Source organism: Malaclemys terrapin, chromosome 11 (assembly GCF_027887155.1).
Source record: "Malaclemys terrapin pileata isolate rMalTer1 chromosome 11, rMalTer1.hap1, whole genome shotgun sequence".
Taxonomy (NCBI): domain Eukaryota; kingdom Metazoa; phylum Chordata; order Testudines; family Emydidae; genus Malaclemys; species Malaclemys terrapin.
The window spans coordinates 36,477,615-36,501,318 of record NC_071515.1 but is presented as its reverse complement, the minus strand read 5'-3'; the positions used below and the strand labels follow the sequence as shown (position 1 = coordinate 36,501,318).

Below are 23,704 nucleotides of genomic sequence, written 5' to 3'. Positions count from 1 at the left end.
TCTCTTGGTTATTCATGTTGAATGCCATCCCAGAGAACTAGATTCTATTCCTGCCTCTCTCACTATTCCTTCAGGCTGCTGGGCAAATCACTTAAACTAAAATTTTCCGAAGGGAGCCACTAATTGTATGTTCCTCATTTTTGAGTGCTCAACCTGAGACTCTTGGGGGTGGATCTGCAGAAGTGCTGAGCACTCACAACTGAAGTCAATAGGGACTGTGCTTTGAATATACGAAGTGTCAAAAATGCTAAGTGCTCTGAAATATCAGGCCTTAGACATCTCAAGTTGAGCATCCAAAATTAGTGGACACACTTGTAATCTTGACCTTAAACTTTTTGTGCCTCAGTTCTGCTATCTGTGAAATGAGGATAATATGACTACCTAATTTCATATGAGTGTTCTGAAGATCAATTCATTGTCTGAGAAGGATTCAGTTACCTTAGCGAAAGCATGATAGAAACACCCAAGAAGAAACTAACAACTTCTTATATGGTGCATGGCTTAAATGGTATGTATTTAAGACCTGGGGTCACACACTGACAAGGCTACAGATAAATAATGAATAACTATTCTTTCACTGAAGTAGCTATCATATGGAAATATATACTAGAGCATGTAATTTTCATAGTGGCTGTGTACAAGGGGGCCAAATCATGGATGCATAGGCAACTTAATTCTGGAATTTCCTTGGTTTTTGAGTGCTTGACTTTACAACCATAATGTTCTTTTAATGTAATTTTTTTTTGCATGTAATAATTCTATATTTAGTGCACTATCATGAAGACAATAGATGTAGTTTATTCCAAACAGATTAATTTAAAATTAGGGCTGTCAAGCGGCTAAAAAAATTAATTGCAATTAATCGCGCAATTTAAAAATTAATCAATCACACAATTAAACAATAGAATACCATTTATTTAAATATTTTTGGATGTTTTCTACATTTTCAAATATATTGATTTCAATCACAACACAGAATACAAAGCATACAGTGCTCACTGTAAAAAGACAAGAGATAGTATTTTTCAATTCACCTAATACAAGTATTGTAATGCAATCTCTTTATCATGACAGTTGAACTTATAGAATTATGTACAAAAGTACTGCATTCAAAAATAAAACAATGTAAAATTTTAGAGCTTGCAAGTCCACTCAGTCCTACTTCTTGTTCAGCCAATTGCTCAGACAAACAAGTTTGTTTACATTTGCAGGAGATAATGCTGCCCACTTCTTGTTTACAATGTCACTTGAAAGTCAGAACAGGTGTTCTCATGGCACTGTTGTAGCCGGTGTCACAAGATATTCCATGTTGATGATGGGTTCTGCTTGAAAAACATCCAAAGCAGTGCGGACCAATGCATGTTCATTTTCATTATCTGTGCCACTAGCAGAAGGTTGATTTTCTTTTTTGGTGGTTCGGGTTCTGTAGTATCCGCATCGGAGTGTTGCTCTTTTAAGACTTCTGAAAGCATGCTCCCTACCTAATCCCTCTCAGATTTTGGAAGGCACTTCAGATTCTTAAATCTTGGGTCGAGTGCTGTAGCTCGCTTTGGAAATCTCACATTGGTACCTTCTTTGCATTTTGTGACATCTGCAGTGAAAGTGTTCTTAAAATGAACATGTGCTGGGTCATCATCTGAGATTGCTATACCATGAAATATATGGCAGAATGTGGGTAAAACAGAGCAGGGGACATACAATTCTCCCCCAAGGAGTTCAGTCACTAATTTAATTAACACTTTTTTTTTTTTAAATGCATGTGACCAGTATGGAAGCATGTCCTCTGGAATGGTGGCCGAAGCATGAAGGGGCATACAAATGATTAGCATATCTGGCACGTAAATACCTTGCAATGCTGACTACAAAAGTGCCATGCAAATGCCTGTTGTCACTTTCTGGTGACATTGTAAATAAGAAGAGGGCAACATTATCTCCTGTGAATGTAAACAAACTTGTTTGTCTTAGCAATAGGCTGAACAAGAAGTAGGATTGAGTGGACTTGTAGCCTCTGAAGTTTTACTTCTTTTTTGTTTTTGTTTGTTACTCAAAAACAAAATCTACATTTGAAAGTTGCACTTTCAGGACAAAGATTGCACTACAGTACTTGGATGAGGTGAACTGAAAAATACTATTTCTTCTGTTTATCATTTTTACAGTGCAAATATTTGTAATCAAAATATACACTTTGATTTCAATTACAACACAGAATACAAGATATATATGAAAATGTAGAAAAACATCCAAAATATTTAATAAATTTCAATTGGTAGTCTCTTGTTTAACAGTGCAATTAAAACTGCGATGAATCGCTATTAATTTTTTAGTCGGGATTCATTTTTTTTAGTTAATTGCATGAGTTAACTGCGATTGATTGATAGCCCTGTTTAGGTTAGGTTTTCCAGAATCCTCAAGCTAGCAGGCAGCTCTTGGAAATTTTCCCTTCAGCCAGTGAACATTCTTACCTAGCCAAGGTAATATTTATCTTTGCCTTTTTACTGAACTTTCTGAAAATATCAAATCAGAATTAACAGCCTAAAACTGCACTGTTTTAATGTTTAGTTTAGTCACATGTGAATCTCAAAGTTTAAAAGCTTGCTTTTTAGGCAAAGCTGTTAAAGTTTGGCAAGTACTGGAAGGAGCAAAAGCAAAGCATATTAACCTATTAAATAAATGAAATGGTCAAATCGTAACTTCTTGTTGTTTTCCACTGGAAAACACACATTGGAAATAATTAAAGATTTTTTTTTTCTTAAACCACAGCCAACAACCATACCAAAGGGTAGCAACATTACAGACCTGTGCCTGTTATTTCACCTACTGTGACTTTAAAGGTGAAACTTGGAAGATGTACTTGTCCTTCGGCCTTCTCAAACTTGTACTCAGGAGTGATACCAGCCTTCGTGCCATATTCATGTAACAACTGAATTGGTGTTTTCCCTGGTTTGGCAACAATCATTTCCTCCAAGCTGCAAAGAAAAGAATAAGATTTCCCAATGAATAATTTACAAAAGAAAATAATTTAGATGGGAAAACTGTATTTAAAGCTGGTAAAAAAAAAAAAATCTGAATCTTATGATTTTTTTTCACTGAAACTTTGAAGAAATAATTTTACTACTTGGCTTTTGTGGCACTTTTCAGCCATAGATCTCAAAGCACTTTACAAAAAAGGACAAGCATTGTTACATTGGGATGGGGAGACCAAGTTATAGGGAAGCAAAGTACTTGTCCAAGGTCCCATGGTAGACCAAGATAGAACCCAAGTTTACTGAATTCCAATTCACTAGGCCAATATTATCTCCCAAATTTCCATTTTTTTTTAAACCAGCTCTAGCTACTGTAAAAGGATAAAATTACCAACCTCCCCTCTCTCCCCCCCTAAATCTGGATGAGGAAAAAATAGTTTAACGAATTCTCAGTGTGTAGGGCCTTGCATCCATTCATATATGTGAAGTTTATTTTGCAGCATAGGAGGAAACAAGAACAGAGATGTAGGTAGGTGGAAAAGCTATTCAGAGGTCTAAGCTTAAACTTGTTTCAAAATGCCCAATAAGAGGCTCTAGGGATGGGCACATCAAAACTAGAACAGCAAGAAAGGAAGAGTATTTTAGCTGCAGCAGAGAAAGGGAAAAGATTGCAGTGGTTCTCAAACTTTTTGTATTTACAACCCCTTTCACACAGCAAGCCTCTGAGTTTCTTGATAAAAAATGTTTTTAATTTATAACTATTTTAAAGTGATATTTGTTAATATCACTTTTCACAGCAGACTTTCTAGCTAGCTGGGAGGCATATACTTGCAGCCCCCACATAACAACCTTGCAACCCCCTGAGGGGTCATGACCCCCATTTTGAGAACTTCTGTGATTAGAGGAAAAACAGGTAGCTCAGACAGTCACAACATGATCAAGCTAAGCTAAACTAAGGCATGTCTGTATTTAGCATTTGAGAAAGAGACCAGAAAAGTTAATTTACAAGCCGTTGTGGAGGAAAAACCAACAGGATTTGGCAAAAGCTTTTGGCAAAAAGAGGGGACAGAGTTAGAGGGATATGTTGAAAACAAAAAACCCCCTGCAGTTTCTCAGATTTACAAGACTTTCCTATCTTAATCCCCAATAGGGCAACAAGTATTTAAACGCACGCACATGTATGATTTTTTTGCATCAGGAAGACCTACATGCATTTGCATGCAATTCAGAACTATCAGCTCTACATTGTAAAGCAAATTTAGTGCACAAAGAGTACCAGACTGACAAATCAGGAGACTAGTCACAGCACTATTATAGTATCAGTAGTGACTGCAAAATTCTCTACAAAGTGCCATCCTATGTACCTCAGCCCTCTTCTAAAGAGGCTGCCTAAAATGAGAAGAACACACAGACTTCGGGACGATTCAACATGCTGAAAGTGCCAACAAGAATGTCATTTTGTTTCATTTTGTAATATGGACACCTATCAACAAAAAACAGATGGACTCCAGTTAGTTTACATAGGTCTCTGAATTAATTTTGGTTGCTACTGAACCAAACTGGATTCAAATCACTGGCCTCTTTGTGAAAGGCTCTCATTACCTGTGTTTCAAGACAGCTTGTCATCGTCAATTCAAGTTATGAAAAATCAAACTGATCTTACTAAATGATGAAAAAAAATTTTATGCTGAAAGCCTGCACTGACAATTAAGGGGGGAGGGAAAGTGGTTTTCAGCTGGAAGCTGCATGCTATGAAACCAGAATGCAAGTTAGATAACAAACACTTAAAATACAGGATCATTCTTAAACACAGCAATAAAGAATCAGTTATATAATGTGATAGAAAACAAATGGCAGATTGTTGTAGGCAACTGTTTTATTGGCAGATAGGAATAGGTGAAACAAAATATTTTGCAAAATAACATTATATTACAAGTAATTAACACTTTCTTCTGATCACCAAGACAACTGGGAGTGGAGTCAGTTACAACATGGACAAGTGGTTGGATACCGAAAGCACTTATTAATTCTCCACAGAAAGAATCATTGTTGAGGAGGATCTGAAGGTGACAGGTTCATAGTAGATTGAGCTTGCACCCATCTCAAAACATATCAAGTTCAAAAGTTAACAGTATCTGGATAGCTGTTCTCCAACAAAAGCTGGGCCATTTCAGGAACTGCTATTTTAGGCCAGGACTATTCACTGGCTTAAAGTCAAACACGTGAGTTTGTAGGATCATGGTATACAAACACTTTCCTTGTCTGTCTTGGAACATGGCCTAGACTTCTTTTCCCCCTCTCTACATTATTTATTTTGCTCCACCACTAGGATGACAGAACATTATGCTGCTGGAAGTATCATGAAACTAGTTCCTGAGCATTTGTCAAAATGTACCATGGCACTGTTTGAAAGATGGGCTGTTGGGGACCTAAATACTTCTGAGGATCAGGATCTTTCTTGCCAGGGGGGTGATTACTGTCCTCTACCTATAAGTCCACCACTTCTGGTTTGAACTGGACAGGGTGCATGAAGGACTGGGCCACGTTTAACAGCTGTCACATTCTACCATGAAGGTGGCTCCTTTTCAGGGATGCTGAGTCCTGCTTACAATGGCTAACAACATTAACTTTACACTGACATGACTGAGAGGGATCTTCAACGGAGAGCTGAGTTTAAGGGCTATTGAGCCTGCCTGATTGCATCACTCTCAGTCCGAGGGTATGGGACTGAGCCTCAGGAGCTGGCTGGCGGCGGGTGCAGGCTCGTGCAGCATCTACACTTACAATCCCGGTGGCTGGGCTGAGAGCAGGCGGGGGTAAAGGCCCCGCGCCGGGTCAGAGCCCGGGACAAAACCAGGCCGAAGGCCGGGACGCAGCGGGCCGCGCTCTGGGGCCGACAGGGCTCACGCTGGGCAACCCGCGGGCAGAGGGGAGCGGCGGGCTCTGGGGGGGCCTGGGGCTCAGACAGGGACCAGCGTTTTCCCCGCTCGCTCACTGCGCTGCGACAACGAGCGGGGGCACGAGCCCGGCCGGTGCCACCCCCGCGGGCAGCAGTTGGCCGCGGCCGCTCGCGCACCTCTGGTGAGTGTGGAGCGGGAGAGGTTTCCCTGATTACCCACAATGCCCCACTGCGCCCTGACCTGCGGGGCTTGTCCGGCGCCTCCGGGCTCTGCTGGGCCGCGGCCGGGAAGGTCTCCTGAGACATGGCCGGGCCGGCCGCCTCCGCCTCCCAGCGAAGCGCGTCCCCTCGTGGCGTGTTGTGGGGGCGGGGCGGGGCGGGGCGGGGCCGCGCCGGGAGAGCGGGGCGGTGCTACCTGCCGTTCCTGCTCGGCAAAGCCCCCGCTTCCTGTCGCTGCGGGGCCCGGCACCTTCCCGGAGAACGACGGTCCTTCCTGCCCTCCGCGGAGCGCACCCTGTGGGCCGGAGGAGATGGGCCCGGCCCTCGCTCAGCGCACCCTCTATGGCCTGGCCAGTGATGCACAAACCCTCCCCCCTCAGGCATCCCGGGGGGGAAAGTAATACCCCTCCCCCGACACACCCATGGGGCAGAGAGGGAAGCCCTCTCCATCAACCCCAGCATAGGCCACTCCCCACTCATGTATATGAACACTCTTAAAGCCCAGCAAAATCCCATGTGCCCCTCTGTGGTGGAGTACACCCCAGTGTTTACCCTAGGGCTGCTAGTTTTGGTTGGATGTATTCCTGGAGATTTCATCACATGACATAATCTTTAATTCTTGGAGACTCCAGGCTAATCCTGGAGGGTTGGCAACCCTAATTTACCCCCTACATACTATTGTAGTAATCTTTATACAAAATATAGCTTGTAAGCTATCACTTGAAAATCCATAACTTGCTGTTTAGTAATGGCCTGGTGAACTAGGTATGGCAAGATGACTGCAGAATTTAGTAATCTTTTGATTCTAAAGCAATCTTCGTACGTATTTTCAAATAATGGCATTATACTACTAAAGATTGAGCAATCATCTCTGTATCATTTTACACAGTTAATTTATTATTCATTGTACTGGATGAGATGGCAGAACAGAAGGAAATTGGAAAACAATACACTAGAAGCTGGGTGGTGATGACCGTACTGATTCTCTTCTCCAAGTAAAATGTAACTAGGCTTTAAACAAAGGAGTTAGACTTTAAGTTTTGCCATGTGATCATTCAATTACTAAAATATTTTAACATGGGTATGAGGGTTGGAAACTGCAGTTGATATAGGGTTTTTTATTATTATTAATGCTATACTATGTTTGCTGCTGCTACCAAAAACTTCGTTAAGCAGGTTGGTGACGGTGGGAGATTAGTCCCTGTTCCTAGCCTCAGTGAAGCTGACAAATACCAACCTCTGAGTCTTGTTATTAAGAAGAGAAAATGTTTTCTTTCAAAAAAATCTAAATTTGCTTCGACACCTTTCACCCTAAAAGACATTCTTCAGGGAGAGAAAGAAATTTCAGCTGGTAAGTTTTTCTGTTCTTCTTTAAGGCCTGAAATATTAAGGTTTTGCAGTAAACATAGACCTGGTGTTATATTTAATTAGTATATGTAATATGATAATTATCTTCATTAGCCATGCAATTCATGAGAAATGAAAAAATAAATTATAAAAATAGTCAAACTTCTATTTAAAAAACTGCACAAATATGTTTACTAAATGGCTAAAATTCTGGAATCATTTTCAGGAATCCATTTTATTGACAAATCTTGATTATTTTTGTGTACTAATAAATAGCAAGTATAATTCAGCCATGTGTATTTAAAAAGTATTATCATAAAAGATTCCTGGTAAATATGTTAGCGTATGTTATTTACCAGTTATTTAAAGTTCCATTGTACTATATATACGTTTTCAAGGCATATCTCCATGAAGCGTCACTGTTGAATAGAAATAATGGCTCCAATCCTGCAACTGGTTCATGTGACTGACCTCTTGTACCAGCTAAATGGGGATCTGTTCAAGCACAAGGGTCTGCCCATGCAGATCTGATTGAAGAATTGGGCCCTAGTAATTTAATTTAGTCAAATATTTCAGTAGTGTAGCTACCTCTAGATATGTATAATTCGAATAAATCTTAAGGAGACTCTGTCTTAAGTAGGAGGTTCAAAATTTAAACTATAGGTCCAGATCCACAAAAGTGGTGTGATGATGAATGTCACAATGCCTAGCTTTTATAGGTGTTTAGAAAATCATTGGAACTACCTGGGATCCACATAGCCTGAGTTAGGTGCCTAAACTCCCTATACAATGAATGTCACAAGATAGGCACTTTAAGAATGCGATCCACTAGATGGGGAGCTGCCTAAGCTAGCCAGTAGGAAAGACTGACAAGAGCTGTGTGACTTAAGCTGTTATTAAGACAGATGGCTAATTCCGAGCTGCAGAGAAGTGTCTATCTCTGTGTGTGTTCCACAACCGGGAACCCCTCTCCTAGCGTCAGGTGGCTTAGACGCCTAAGCTGTTTCTTGTAAGGAGCAGTTAGGTAATTACCTCACTCCACACAGAAAGAGGTGGTGCCCACCTGATAACTTTAGCCCCCTGGTTAGAACATTCATTTGGGATGGGGGAGATCCAGATTCAGTTTCTCCTGCTGCCTGATGGGGAGAGAAAATTTGAACAGAGACTCTCCCTTATGTCAGGAGAGCTCTCTAACCACTCAACCATGGGGCTCGCTCTCTCACTTTCTTCAATTGAAGCTGTTCCACTGTGTATAAATAATTAAAGGGTCATTGGAGCATGGGGACTGGACCCTGGGTCTCCCCAGCCCAGATGGGTTCCCTAACCAACAGGCTATGGAGTCATTCTTTCTCGCTCTGGCCCAATGACTCTTTAATGCAGTGAGTGCACTTTAAAGCAGAAAAATCCACTAAGGAAAAACATTTCTATTTCAAGACTACACGGAGACTTGACACACAAATAGGGTCAAATTCTTCTAGCCTTGCACCTATGAGAAATTCAGTAAGATTACTTGTGTAAGTAAAACTTGCAAAAGATTTCTTGTAAAATCTAGTTTTAAAAAGGTCAAACAAACAAACAAAACACCTTGACAGTGTCCTTTCAATAGGGGTTACATCTCATGAGGACAATGTGCTTTAATTTGTAATTGAATTTCTACTCTTTGGATGAGAAAAATACTGGAAAATGTGACAAGCCACTTAGCATTATGAGAGAAAAATATTATACACTCAAAAGCTTTAACATTCACTTTATGAAAAGTCTGTAACTTCCTTTGTTAATAAAAGACTTCAGTTGTGCTATATTGTCAACCAGTATCTTCTAATTTTTTCCACAAGTAGAACAGAAATATATTGTGAATCACAAGGAAAATATTAACTAAAAATGCCTATTAGGTTAGAATAGAGTTCAAACAAAAATGGATTCTTTAGTTCATACCAAGATCTGTGTACATGCAAAATTTCAAGAAAGTCAGACGACTTACTAAGTGTTTTGCTACTTCTCCAGAAGAAATTATAAAAGTAAACAATGAAATCAATGGATGCTGCATCTTATCATGTGACAGGTGTATTAACCTTTTCTAACTGACTCCTTTTAGGTGATGGGGGCCAGGAAATTAAGCCAGGTATGCTACTAGTAGTCATGTGTGTCACACATGTATTACAGAAATGAAAAACAAATTCAGCTAAATTGCCACTATAAATATAACTAGAAACTCAGCACTTATTAAAATGATTTTTATATGGGACTCTTCAGCAATGAGGATTGTGTTTAAAAAAAAAATAAAAATCAGAGGGCATAAACCACCCTTGTACCAACTAAAGGCCCTATGTACCACCACAGCCACTCTTAATGTCATGAGAATGGCGGTGTGGTCTAGTATAGGACATTACACTGTGTGTTAAGAGTTTAAATTCTGTTCCTGGATTTGCCATTGATGTACTATGTGATCTGGGAAAAGTCACTTCATTTGTGCTTCAGTTTCTCCACTAATAAATTGGGGATAACGCTTACTCACCTGTGTAAAGAGCTCTGATATCTGTGGATGAAAGGATACTTCATAAGAATTCCAATAAGTATGATTTTTGTCTGAGACCCTTCTGCTGCTCTGAATTTCACCCCACAAGAATAAAGTTTGTGTTTGATATTTTCAGGGTGATACCCCCATTCTTTAGTTTAAGTTTGGTCCTGTAAAATTAGTAACAGTTTTGCGCTATGCCAGACTTGGTTTGAATCACTACTATAATTCTCAGCCATTAATGTCTGTGTATTTAGGTATTATTCTGTTTCTAACTAATGGACTTCTATTTTATTTTCTGTATATGGGCATGAGACTTCCCCCCCCCCCCCCACCAAATACAGCAAGTATCCTCTTTTCCTCAGGTGTTTCATCCTATCAGCTGTTGAATTATGAAGACAAATCAGATGTTTCACTCTATGGTAGACGAGGAAATCAAATAATGAGTGACGTTGGGGTCAATATTGCTGGATCAGATTCTATTGCAGTAAAAGCTTCATTTGGTATAGTGACCAAACATGAGGTTGAAGTACCAACATTACTTAAAGAACTTACTACTAGGTTAGTACTATAATTTTTATATACTTGGCCCAAGTGATTCGATGGTTAGATTATGTGAGATTACATTGAAATCCTGTGTGATTCGGGTTTTTGTGGTTAGGCTTTGAGAACTGTAAATCAACTAATAAGATTTGCTGTATGATCATTTAATAAGAACATAAGAATGGCCATACGGGTCAGACCAATGATCCATCCAGCTCAGTATTCTGTCTTCCGACGGTGGCCAGTACCAGATGCTTCAGAGGGAATGAACAGAACAGGGTAATTATCAACTGATCCGTCCCCTGTCGTCCAGTCCCAGCTACTAGCAGCCAGAGGTTTAGGGATTCCCAGAACATGGGTTTGTGTCCCTGAATATCTTAGTTAGATGAGCCTGTCCTCCATGAACTTACCTAATTCTTTTTTGAATCCAGTTATACTTTTGGCCTTCACAACATTGAGTTTCACAGGTTGACTGTGTGTTGTGTGAAGAAGTACTTCCTTTTGTTTGTTTTAAACCTGCTGCTTATTAATTTCATTGGGTGACCCCTTGTTCTTGTGTTATGTGAAAGGATAAATAACATTTCCCTATTCACTTTTTCCATAATGTTCATGATTTTATAGACTTCTATCATATTCCCCCACTTAGTTGTCTCTTTTCCAAGCGGAACAGTCCCAGTCTTTTTTAATCTCTCCTGATATGAAAACTCTTCCATACCCCTAAGCATTTTTGTTGCTCTTCTCTATACCTTCTCAAATTCTATTTGATGGTGACCAGAACTGCATGTAGTACTGAAGGCATGGGCATACATTGGATTTATATAGTAGCATCATAATATTTTCTGTCTTATCTATTCCTTTCCCAATGGTTCCTATCATTCTGTTAGCTTTTTTAACTGCTGCTGCACATTGGAAGGATGTGTTTAGAAAACTACCCACGATGACTCCAAAATCACTTTCTTGAGTGGTAACAGGTAATTTAGACCCAATCACTTTTATGTATCCATTGCTTTGCACTTATCAACACTGAATTTCATCTGCCATTTTGTTGTTCAGTCACCCAGTTCAGTGAGATCCCTTTGTAATGTTTTGCAGTCAGCTTTGCACTTAACTATCTTGAGTAATTTTGTTATCATCTGCAAATTTTACTACCTCACTGTTCACCGCCTTTTCCAGATCACATATGAATATATTAAATAGATTTATAAGGCCAGAAGGGACCATTGGTGATCATGTACACTGACTTCCTGCATAATGCAGGCCAGAAGACTTGCATGAATTATATCCTGTTTGAACTAGAGCATATCTTTTTAGAAAAACATCCAATCTTAATTTCAAAGTTTCCAGTGATACAGAATTCACCATATCCCTTGGTAACTGGTTCTAATGGTTAATTACCCCCACTGTTTTTTTAAGTGCTTTATTTTGAGCCTGAATTTATATCTCTTCAGCTTTCAGACATTGGATCTTGCTATGTCTTTGTCTGTTAGACTGAAGAGCCCTCTTGCAAATTTCTGTTTGTAGGTACTTATAGTCTGTGAGCAAGTCATCCCATAAATTTCTCTTTGATAAACTAAATAAATTGAGTTCCTTGGGTCTATTACTATAAATCATGTTTTCCAGTCCTCTGATGGTTCTTGTGGCTCTTCTCTTAACCCTCTCTAATTTTTCAACATCCTTCTTGAAGTGTAGACACAGAATGGGACACAGTATTCCAACAGTGGTTGCACAAGTGCCAAATACAGAGGTAATATAAACTCCCTACTCATATTAAAGATTCACCTGTTTATTCTTCCATGGTTCACATTAGCCCTTTTGGCCACAGTGTCACACTGCCAGGAGTTCATGTTCAGCTGATTATCCACCTTGACACCCAAGTCTTTTTCAGAGTCATCGTTTCCCAGAATGAAGTCCCTGGTCCTGTAAGTATGGCCACACATTCTTTATTTGTAGATGTATGACTTTATGTCTGGCTGTATTTAAAGGCCTATTGTTTGCTTGCAACTAGCTTACCATGTGATCACTTTGTGTCAGTGACCTATCCTATCCTATCCTATTCAGTGTTTATCATTCCCCCAATCTCTTCTGTCCTCTGCAAACATTTATCAGTAATGATTTTATGTTTTCTTCCAAGTCATTGATAAAAATGTTAAATAGCATAGGACCAGGAACCTCACTAGAAACAAACCTGCTCGATGATGATCCCCTGTTTACAATTACATGTTGAGACTTATCACTTAACCAGTTTTAATCCATTTAATGTGTGTTATTATGACTTTGATTTGTTCTAGTTTTCTAAACAAAATGTCCGTGGTACCAAGCAGAGGTGACGTGGGGGGAGGGCACGTGGAGTTATATGCCCCCCTGCCAGATTATTGCCAGGGTTTGGTGGCCCTGCTTGGTCACATGGTGTGGCTGGGTCCCCTCCCTGCACAGCAGCTGCTGGAGCATGCAAGCTGGGAGCTGCTGCCATGATGGGAGAGGCAGCAGTAAACAGCTGGGAGCTGCAGGGAGGAGCTGCTGAGGGTAAGAGGAGAGGCATGCCTGGGGAGCCATGACTCAAGCTGTTTGGGGGGTGAACCTTTAAATTGTGCCCTCCCCCCCCACTTTCAGCAGGTACTAGTCGTCTCTGGTACCAAGTCAATTGCTTTACAGAAGTCAAAGTATATTACATCAATGCTATTACCTTATCAACCAAACTTGTAATCTCAAAAAAGATATCCAGTTAATTTGACAAGATGTGTTTTCCATAAATCCTTGTTAATTGGCACTAATTATATTACTCTCCATTAATCCTTTATTAATCAAGTGCCATATCAGCTGTTCTTTTTAGTGGCCAGGTCAATCCATCTATAATAACCCAGGTCTTCCTGTTTACCTTTTTAAAATATTGGCACATTAGCATTTTTCCAGTCCTTTGGAACTTCCTTATGTTCCAGGACTAATTGAAAATCAATTTTAATGGTCCCGATAGCTCTTCAGCCAACTCTTTTAAACTCTTGGATGCAAGTTAGCCAAGCCTGCTGATTTTAAAAATGTCTAACTTTATTAGCTGCTGTTTAATTTGCTAATTATCTGTGGATTTTTTTCTCCTTTAATTTTAGAAAAATTAACTTTGATCACTGCCTAGTCCGACAATCAAGAGAAAGTAGGAAAGAGGTTCTGTGCGTGGTCATGGAAAGTATTAGAACAACACGGCAATGCTCATTATCTGTGCATGCTGGTATGCGTGGGGAAACAATGAGGGTAAATATAGACTTCTTTAACTAATAAAATGGATAGTAGGGACTTGTATTCTTATTGTAAGGACCTGTGACCAGATTTTAATTGCATTTACACTGTTGTAAATCCAGAGCAATTCCTGTGTAAGTCAATGGAATTGTACTGATGTAAATTAAATTAAACTCTGACCCTCTCTCTGCTTTTCAGATCTAGAGAAAACTATGCCAGTATAGGATATTGGGGTAAAATCTTGGTTCCACTGATGTCAATAGCAAAACTTTTATTGACTTCATTGGGGCCAGGATTTCACCCCATTCTATTAATTTAATATTGGAATAGGCCATATACCATAATTATGCTATGTGTGTGATGCTCTCCATATTGACATTTTTTTATTTTAATAAACTATAATTAAAAACATTACTAGGAGAACTTGGTTGTCAGACTTGTACACTTTTTCATATTTTAAAATTACCAGTCTTATGGGTAACAAGTACTGTTGTTTTGCTCACACAGGGCCTTATTTTTTTTTTAAACACATGAAAAACTGTTCATGTATATGAAGCTTTTATGGTATTTTATATAGGAGAGCATCTTACATTGGTTGTTTTACATAAATATAAATGCAGATTCTACAATTAGAAAAATTGGTTGCAAGCCAGATTCTGCATGAGGCAGAAGGGGACAGATCACTTAAAAAGAATGCAGAAAGAAGGAATTAGCTAGTTCTAATTTAATTTCCCCAGTCATGCAATTTACCATTTATTAATAGCTAATGGAAGTTAATACAGTGTTGTTTATAGTTATATAGGACTAGGATGGTTATATGGCCTTGTTTGCAGTGATTAGGTACAGTCTTGTTCTAGTGAAATCCCAGTCAGTTCTAGTGAAATCTGTCCCAGATTCCTTAGAACTGGCTTTGTAGCCATTCTGTAAGCTACCAGGGCATGGGCAGCCTACCTTGTGGATGGAGGAGGACCTTGCCAGTTGGTTGTGGTGGCAATTCAGGTGATAAGTGAAGATCCAGGGATCAAGCACCAGTCTAAGGATGAAGCTAGAGTCAGAAACAAGGGGCCAAACTGAAGCTGAGAACTGGAGTCAGAATCTTAAGACAAAGGGTAAGCTGGAATTGTAGTCCGGGACATAGCAAAGAGTTGGAACTAGAAGTTAGAAATCAGAATGGAACAGGGAGACTGGGGATGAAGCAGGCATAGGCTGGAGCTGGAGCAAGAACGGGCTGGGAAGCAGGGCAGGGCTTGGCGCCTGGACTGGAGGGTGAGAGCAGAATAAGCACGGCCGTGGGTGTGATATGCATAGGGTTACCATATTTTGTCCCTCCTAATGGAGGACACTCCCGGGGGCCCCGCCCACGCCCACGCCCCAACCCCGCCCCCTCCCAAAGTCTCCGCCCCCTCCCCTGCTTCCTGCGAACATTTAATTCGCGGGAAGCCTGAAGCAGGTAAGGCGGGGTGTGGGGGGGAGGAGGCGCGGCCCAGCCCAGCTCAGCCCAGGCTGGCTCCCCCGGCGGCTCCAGCCTGGGTCGGCTCGGGCCCTGGGGTGCCGGCCCCGGCCGACCACCCCCGGCGGCCCGGCGCACCCCCCGGCTCCCAGCCCCACGGGCCCGGCCCCCGGCTCCCCGATCCCGGCCCGGCTCCCAGCCCCGCGGGCCCGGCCCCCCGACCCCGGCCCGACTCCCCGACCCGCGGGCCCGGCCCGGCGCCCGGCCCCCGGCTCCCCGATCCCAGCCCGGCTCCCCGACCCGCGGGCCCGGCCCGGCTCCCAGCCCCACGGGCCCGGCCCCCCGGCCCCCATCCCCCCGATCCCGGCCCCCAGCCCCCCGATCCCGGCCCGGCTCCCCGACCCGCGGGCCCGGCCCGGCTCCCAGCCCCACGGGCCCGGCCCCCCGGCCCGGCTCCCCGCCCCGCGGGCCCGGCCCGGCTCCCCGCCCCGCGGGCCCGGCCCAGCTCCCCGACCCGCGGGCCCGGCCCGGCTCCCCGACCCGGCCCCCCGCCCCGTGGGCCCGGCCCCCCGGCCCGGCTCCCCGACCCGCGGGCCCGGCTCCCCGACCCGGCACCATGCCCCCGGCCCCGCACAAAGAGGCCTCGGCCGAGCCTCCCGATTTTCCCGGACATGCCCGGCTTTTGGGGATTTCCCCCCGGACGGGGATTTGAGCCCCCAAAAGCCGGACATGTCCGGGAAAATCCGGACGTATGGTAACCCTAGATATGCATTGAGCAGCCACCATGTGGTGGCTGCAAGGTTCAAGTAGCAAACCGTTGGCTTCTCTGCCCAATCAGGATGTGCAATTGTTTGGAAGGGGCTCATTGGGCCTATCTGAACTTGCTGGGTTGCCTAGCAACCAGGCTGGGAGCCAGCTGTGTCCCTGACACATCCATCATAATAACAGTAATAATAATACATGTGTCCTCTCCCTTCCCAGTCCCTGCTGTTGGGTTAATTGAGTCTGAATGTACTGCTTCTAAAAGATGCTAATTCCTCGTTTAAAAATGGACCAGCTACAGTGCTATAGATGAGAAGGTGCAATCTGAAATGAAATTATTAAATTAAAAGGCAAACTCCATAAGAAAACAGCTGGCAGACAGAAAGGTAGAAGATTAGTGCTTAGGATCAGCACAACTAAGTTTGAGAGCTGATTTTGATAGTGTTTGGATAGTGTGATATTTACAGTTACAGACGCTCCCCAGGTTACACAAGACCCGACTTACGCAAATTCGCACTTATGGAAAAAGTTCCAGAAGCCAGAAATAGGATTTTCAAGTTGTGGAAATTTTTGCATAACGTATGAGTATACATTTCCGACTTATGCAAAATTCGAGTTACGCAAGGCTTTCCGGAATGCAACGATTGGGTGAGTCGGGGGGTGTCTGTACTTCTTTAAATTTGATTTGAAGACCTTTTGATGTCAGTCTTACCTATTCACTTTCAGTTGGCACCAACTGCACTCTTCTTCACTCCCATACAAAGAAAATCATAGCCTAGGTGAAAAATATGATCAAAATTTCCTCCTGATTCCAGAAAGGGAGAACAGGGAAAAGAAGAGGAGTGAAAAGAAAAACAAGATGAAAAAATAGAAAGCAAAACTAGAAAAAATACACAGAGAAGAAAAGAGATGAGAAGTGAAAAACAAAATGAACAAAGACATAGGTCAGGGTGAAGATACAGAAAACAGCTGAGATAAATCAAAGGTGGAATGGGATGCGGTGTGTATGTGTGTGTTGAATTAAGATTTTATATGCTTTATGGCATATAGTCCCAGACCATATAATATTTGAAGAATGGCAACACAAGATATTGGCCCTGTCATTGCTGTTTCATCCAAACATGAGGGAGGCCCACTCTGACTCCTCCAAAGAGGAGCTGCTATTGGGAGGACAAAAGCAGGCCTCTTAGATCCTTATCCAAAATCCAGTGACGTCTATGGGACTCTTTCCATTAACTTCAGTGGGCTTTGGATTGGATTCTTAGCTTCCCCTCAAATAGAAACTGTGACTGACTTGTCAAAGTAGGAGATATAATGATTGGACCTGGTTGCAGGAAGTCAGAAAGCTAAGGCTTGTTGGGCGTCTGGGTTACTGGAAGGATAAAGCTATGATATCGTTAGTTGTACATAGAGAGCAGGGATCTCGGAAAGTTTGGATAATTAGGTTTGCATATCATTAGGTTTGCATAATCCTGCAAGTCCTTTGAGTTATGCTTATCACTAATTTATGTATTGGATATACTGCCTAATTTTTTATGGCCAGTTGGCACTTTCTCTCTATCAAACATTACTGAAGTGCAGAAAAGAAAGGATAACATTAGTATACTGATCAGAACTGGGAAAATTTCTTTGGAGGTGGAGTTTGATCTTCAACTTCAAAAGAGTCTTTCCATTGCTGAAATTTTCATACTATATTTTAAAGTTATTACTCTTAATTTTCATTTCTGTTCAAAACATTTTTTTGTAAATATTTTTTCTTAATGAAATAAAATTTTCCTTTTTTAAATCATAGTTTCATATTATTGAGGACCAAAATCACAAGGGACGAGACAAAGCTATTGTTTTTCCAGCTCACACAACTATTGCATTTAGTGTATTTGAACTTTATATTCACTTAGATGGTAATTTTGGTAAGTAATTTTTTTGTGTTATTATTATAATTGCTAATATAGTAATTTGATTCTTTAAAACATTGTTCTTAAACTGAGATTTGACATGTGTCAGCCCCAATCCTATAAATATTTATGCACATACTTAACTTTATACATGTCAGTTGTCTGACCTCATCAGAGCCTTAGCTTTAATCCACAATTAGTTCTTGCTAGGATAAATATAAAAGGCATTAAAGGGTCTGATTTATCCTGGAAATGATTTCAGAGAATTAACTATATCAGATATTTAAATGTAAGTTTTTGAAAAATGAAATCACACTGTTAGCAATGAAACATTAAAAAATACATCTGCATATCAGTGTATGCCTTTGCTGGTTTGTAAGAAACTGAATATCTTAGGGCCATCTGATCCATTTCTCCATAAAAGAAGAATGTGGCATGGCAGGCCCCTCTAAAAAAGGCACGTCTGTGAAACTGATAAACAAAAATATTTCTCCTGCCTGGAGCTTCTATTTCAGTTTGCCCCAAATCAGTGAAACACAGTCAGAGACTAGTCAGACACGGTCACCTCCAAATCTTTACAAAGTTTAAAAGAAACACAGTTGCACAAAACAAAGTGGATTGACCTGCCTAATACTCTCCCAGTCTGTGGAAAGGATATGGTTTTATAAATTCCCCTCATTTCCCAGTGTGCTTTATCCCAGCCCAGGACTACAATTAGATGGGAACCTTCAGTCAATCAAAGTATGGGGGTAATAATAATCCATAATATAGTTTTAGGGCTTGATCCTGCACTCATTAAAGTTAATGGCAAAACTCCCATTGACTTCAGAAGTGCAGGATCAGGCCTTTAGTGACCATATAATTTAGATTGTATTTAAAAAATATAACCAAAAAGATAAGAATTACCTCATGAAATATTATCTATCTCCATATATGCATGTAACACTACGCACTTGTTAGAGGTTCTGATTGGGGCCCCAGATGCTTTGCAACACATCGGAGATACATTCTATGACAAAGGCACTCTGAAGTTTGAAGCATAGTGACACATTTACATTTCTGTGACAACCTTATGTGCATTAAAAAAACCAAAGTAGTTATTGAATTAACTATGAAAAAAGATAATACAAGCAGTACAGAATCCCTCTGATATTCATTTTAATATTAAATTAAACACATAAATCCTAGTTTTGGAATTATTTTCCATTTTACTTTGTCATTGCACAGTGGGGATAGGTGCACTAGTTAGATGTTTTTACTAAAATGACCAATGAAATAGCAATATTGATATTTAAATTTTTATCATTAAGGTGCAGAGGTAATCCCCAATACAGATGAATGAGAGCTGTTAGTATATCTCTTTAAAGTTCTTTGTAAATGTATTAAGACAATATGGCATCAGTTTACTTCAAAGCCTTTTCTTTACAACCTTAGAGGCTAAAAAAATTAAGAATTTTATTTATGTTTAATTTAAAAGTTTTACAGCTGATTATGTGGTGAATAACATGGTTGGGAATCACAGAAAACCATTCACAATTGCAGATTTTCCATTTTTGGTTTCAAATGGGTGTGTGACTCTGCTTTTACTCCAAACGTGAGGCAGTCTGTTAATGGAATGCTGACTGCCTTAGACATTTAACCTGGCCAGGAAACCGTAAGGAAATGCCTAATGTGAAGGTCACTATAAACCATCTAAATTAATAAATGATGTAGTTACTACTTCATCTCATCTTGTTCTCTCTCTGTGTCATCTCATTTTTTGTGCTAACACTGTGTGCATGTTGTTTTACACCATCTTTCCTAGGAATTAAAGACCAGTAGAATGACTAATAGGAAAGCTGTATTTAATTTTAAGCATTCTCTTAGCTTTATAATACTGTACATGTTATATAACAGAAAACATTTTGTACTAAGCTGTGTTTCGAAATTGTATAGCTTTTGAATTTCATTGTTCCGAAGGTTCTACTTTTTCCTTTAATACAGAGTTCTGTGTCACTCCAGTTTCAAAAGGAGGATTTGAAAAAGAGCAATCTGGATCATTTTCATTGAACAAATTAAGGAGGAATCTGTTCCACCGAAGTATGATGTTTGATATTTATGTCCAAATACACTAATCAAATGGATTAAGTGCATGTTTTTTTTTCTTTGACTTAGTCGGAAAGGTCAGAAGTTCAAAAGCATCTAATCAAGATAGAATTCCACTTTAAAATTTGCACCAAGATAATAGCTATTTTGGCTATGATCAGATCTAGTCAAAATAATTGTAAAGATTTTAAGATATTAATGGAGAGAGTCTGGTTTTAAATAATTATATTTTTAATTAATATGAATATATTATTTTGTTTATCATGAAAACTTCTAATTGTTTTCTTAAAATAAATGATATTGGTGATCATAAATACTAATTGTACAACTACAATATCTTAGTATGTAAATTTGTTCTATATTTTTACAATTTAGAAAGTATTGCATAGTCGATATCAAAGGATGATATATAAAGATAAGATAAAGTTGAGGTTGTAAATGTTATATATTTATTAATTTAAAATACTAGAAAATGCTCAGTAGGGCGTAATCTTCAATTGACCGGGAATTGGCCTGTATCTATATATAGATTTTCTTTCTTATCTTCAAATAACATGAAAACATTTTAACAATGTTGTATGTTGGATACAATTAAAAACTGGATATTTACCATCCCTGGTAGTTAAATTTACTGTAGTATGAGCCTGATCCTGGACCACTGAAGTCAAGTGGAATTTTGCTACTTACTTCAGTGAATGAAGGATAAGGCTCCATTTTCAGTATTTCTTATTCTAAGAATGGGAAAAAACACAAATACAAGAATAAAGATAAATGTTGTGGTGCAGTAAACATCTGCGTCTAATGGTGCCCTTTGTGTAGGAGCCTTTACTCCACTTTTACCCCTCCCCAGTGGTGCAAGTACGGTGGTACAGTCTGATACGCCGTACCACTTAAGATATTTATAGCTGGTATGGCATACTGGAAAGACAGAGGAGGAGCCCCCCCCCCCGCCTTTCCACGCAGCTGCATCTCCTGAGTCCTCCTGCCTGGGGTCTGTACAGCAGCCCTGCTGGCGGATAAGGCTGTGGGGGCGGGGCTGGGAGTGGTACAGCAGCCGCGCCGGAGAAGCTGCCAGTGTGGGGCTGCCCAGCGGCCCCACATTCTGCTCAGGTCCTGGGAACCGCAGCAGGGAATGGAGTAGAACGTGGGGCTGCTGGGCAGCTCCTCTGGCAGGGCTGCTGTACCCCCCCCCCCCGTTCTCTGCCAGGGCTGCTGTACAGATCCCAGGCAGGAGGACTCAGGAGAAGTAGCTAAATGGAAGGGTTGGGGGTCAGGCTGCGGGTAGTACAGCAGCCCCATGCCAGAGGAGCTGCCAGCGTGGAGCTGCCCGGCAGCCCCACGTTATTCTGCTGCTTTCACCGCTGTGGTTCTGGTGAGCCCTGATTTGCCGGGAACAGCAGCTGTGAAAGGAGCAGAACGTAGGGCTGCTGGGCGACCCTACGTCAGCAGCTCATCTGGTGCGGCTGAACTGTTCCCAGTCCGGCTCCCAGCCCTTCCACACAGCTGTGTCTCCTGAGTCCTCCTGCCTGGGGTCTGTACAGCAGAAGTCTCCAGTGCAGCGGGAGGAGGACAGAGCCTCTCCCCCCGCACCACCACCCCAGTAATGTGGGATAGATGTGGATTATGGGGAGAGCGCGGGGGCCCCGGGCTGGAGGCAGGGTGTGGAGGGGAGTAGTAGTCATGTGGGGAGGTCACCTGCCCCCCTGCTTTGTGTCCCTCCCATGAGTGCAGCGTACTGGCAAGAAATGATTTCTACTTGCACCACTGCCCCTCCCTGATCCTGGGGGCTGCTGGAGACCAAACCAACCTGTAGTGCAAGTTTAAGTAGCCTCAGTGCTGCTCTAACCTGCACCAATGGATAACAGTCTCCAAGGAATCAATCTGCTGGTCAAGTTGTTTGGAGTGCTTCATACTCTTGGCCTGGAACATCGCCTCTGCATAGGGAGCCAGGAATAGCTGGTGTAGGGGATGGCTGTGCCCACCTTATAACAACACAGAATTTACCTATTCTAGGGAAGTCCTTTCCTGCTGTCTTAAGACAGCTTTCAGTCCCGTTTGCCCCAATTGGTGCAAAGGGGATTTAAGAGAGGCTGAAGATCTGGCTCACGGTATGAAAGTCAGGAAATTACCATGTTAAACTCATATTTCAAAAAGTATAAACATCAGTTTGGAAATACTAAGTTCAGATTTCAGTACTCTAACTTTGTGTTTTTTCATTGCTTATACACTGCTTATTGATGTAACAACTCCATTAGTTATAAAATGGAGAGTCCCATGTTGGGTATATGTATTAAAAGAGTATAGGCGAATACTTTCAACCTTAGGTGCCTAAAATTAGGTTCTTATTTATACATCTAAATAAAAATGGCTTGATTTCCAAAGGTGCTGGGTACCTGCAGCTCCCATTCATAATGGAAATTACTTCACTTCTTTTTAGATACTGATGACAAATTTAGATTTGAGAATGTGGTAATAGTCTTTTTTTGTTGTACTATAATATCTGCATTCACCTTTCTGGCCTGTATCAGGTACAAGAGTTATCTCAAACCTTGTTAGGGTGTTTAGAGTATTCAAGATCTGAGGCATGTATGCTCATGTTGGAAGTGGAAGAAAATGATCCCTGGTCTGTTGGAGTGTGCTTACTGACCACTATTGGGAGGATAGAGTGATTTCAGTCCTACTCCTAAAGAGATTCACAATCCTGCAGATGTACACAAACACTTTTTTTGAGTGCTGGAATATTTATAAAAATACAAAGGCTACTGTGGTCTGATGGGAGGTCTCTGCTCCTGGAGAGTTTATTAGTGAGCGTGCATATCATTGTAAATAGTGTCCTGAATTCCATAAACAGCTCAGAAATATACACACCAAATTTTCCAAAACTAATTAGGTGCTGGTCCTCCTGGAGGACACCAGAATTAAACTATGTTTGGAGTTTATGATGTACATTTCTTTTTCCTGCCCTCCTCTCCCCTCCCCCCCCCCCAAAAGTGAGAGAAACATTTCAAATGTGAATTATCACCAACTTTCCAAATGCTCAAAATGTTCATGAGATGTAGGGTTGTTATTTCATCAGTGACAACATTGTCCTCTGGCAGACGATATCTGTAAGAAATTTCTGCCTCCCCTTTGAAGTAAAAGTGTCAAAATTAGGGTTTCAATGGAAAACCTAGTTACAACCATAAAATGGTGTCTCTAATATGGCTTCATAATTCAGTACTTATTTCCGTCAGTGGATTAATAGTATGATGTGTCCTGGTGTGTTCATAGTGTGATGACAAATCATTGCTATTTTGTGTGCATTCTTTTTCAGATAAAAGGGTAATGGATATCATTGCTAATTCAGATGCTTACTTGGAGGACCTTTTTACAGACTATTATGAAAAAGCTGCAAGCATGACTGATATCTCTACAAGCTATCTCAGAGAAGGGTCTCATATCCGGGTTAATTTACTTAATAACAACATCCCAAAAGGTCCTTGTGCCCTTTGTGGAATGGGAAATTCTAAAAGAGAAACAGTTTATGGATGCCTAGAGTGTTCTTTTAATGGACAAAAGTATGTACGACTGCATGCTGTGCCCTGCTTTGATGTCTGGCACAAGAGAGTGAGATAAATGATCTATGAATGTGACTATTGTTATAGACTTCAGTGTAACTGTGCCACAACATTTCCAAAATTGTTGAATATTGAGTTAAGTTCAACAGACATTAAAAGTGCAAAATATTTGGTTATGCTATTTCCTTTTTTATTGTAAAGTGATTCTTTTATTTTACAATAAAGATAATTATATTACCTA

The 23,704-nt window shown here is 41.0% G+C and overlaps 2 protein-coding genes across 10 annotated transcripts in view; one reads left to right on the top strand and one right to left on the bottom strand.

Moving 5' to 3' along the window:
- Nucleotides 1-6,239, bottom strand: part of PRKRA (protein activator of interferon induced protein kinase EIF2AK2) — a 19,046-nt gene extending 12,807 nt beyond the window's left edge. The window contains exons 1-2 of one of the 2 annotated variants that reach the window (XM_054043964.1): nt 6,104-6,239; nt 2,797-2,966 (exon numbers count right to left, since the gene is read on the bottom strand). In XM_054043964.1, coding sequence (XP_053899939.1) covers nt 2,797-2,966; nt 6,104-6,168 — 235 coding nt within the window. In that variant the 5' untranslated portion in view covers nt 6,169-6,239. Of the gene's footprint in view, nt 1-2,796; nt 2,967-5,747; nt 5,836-6,103 lie in introns of those variants that run through there. The other variant, XM_054043966.1, reaches the window with a different exon arrangement.
- PJVK (pejvakin) lies at nt 6,015-23,704 on the top strand. 8 transcript variants are annotated; one of them, XM_054043956.1, is made up of 7 exons: nt 6,229-7,432; nt 9,524-9,550; nt 10,309-10,504; nt 13,588-13,729; nt 17,719-17,836; nt 19,805-19,900; nt 23,220-23,704. In XM_054043956.1, the coding sequence occupies exons 1-7, from the start codon at nt 7,222-7,224 to the stop codon at nt 23,519-23,521; spliced, it is 1,092 nt and encodes a 363-aa protein (XP_053899931.1). In that variant the 5' UTR covers nt 6,229-7,221; the 3' UTR covers nt 23,522-23,704. The 8 variants fall into 8 exon arrangements, with proteins under 8 accessions (XP_053899933.1, XP_053899931.1, XP_053899932.1 ...); XM_054043958.1 differs by lacking the exons at nt 6,229-7,432; nt 9,524-9,550 and adding an exon at nt 6,015-6,044; XM_054043957.1 differs by lacking the exon at nt 9,524-9,550 and having other exon boundaries at nt 7,116-7,432.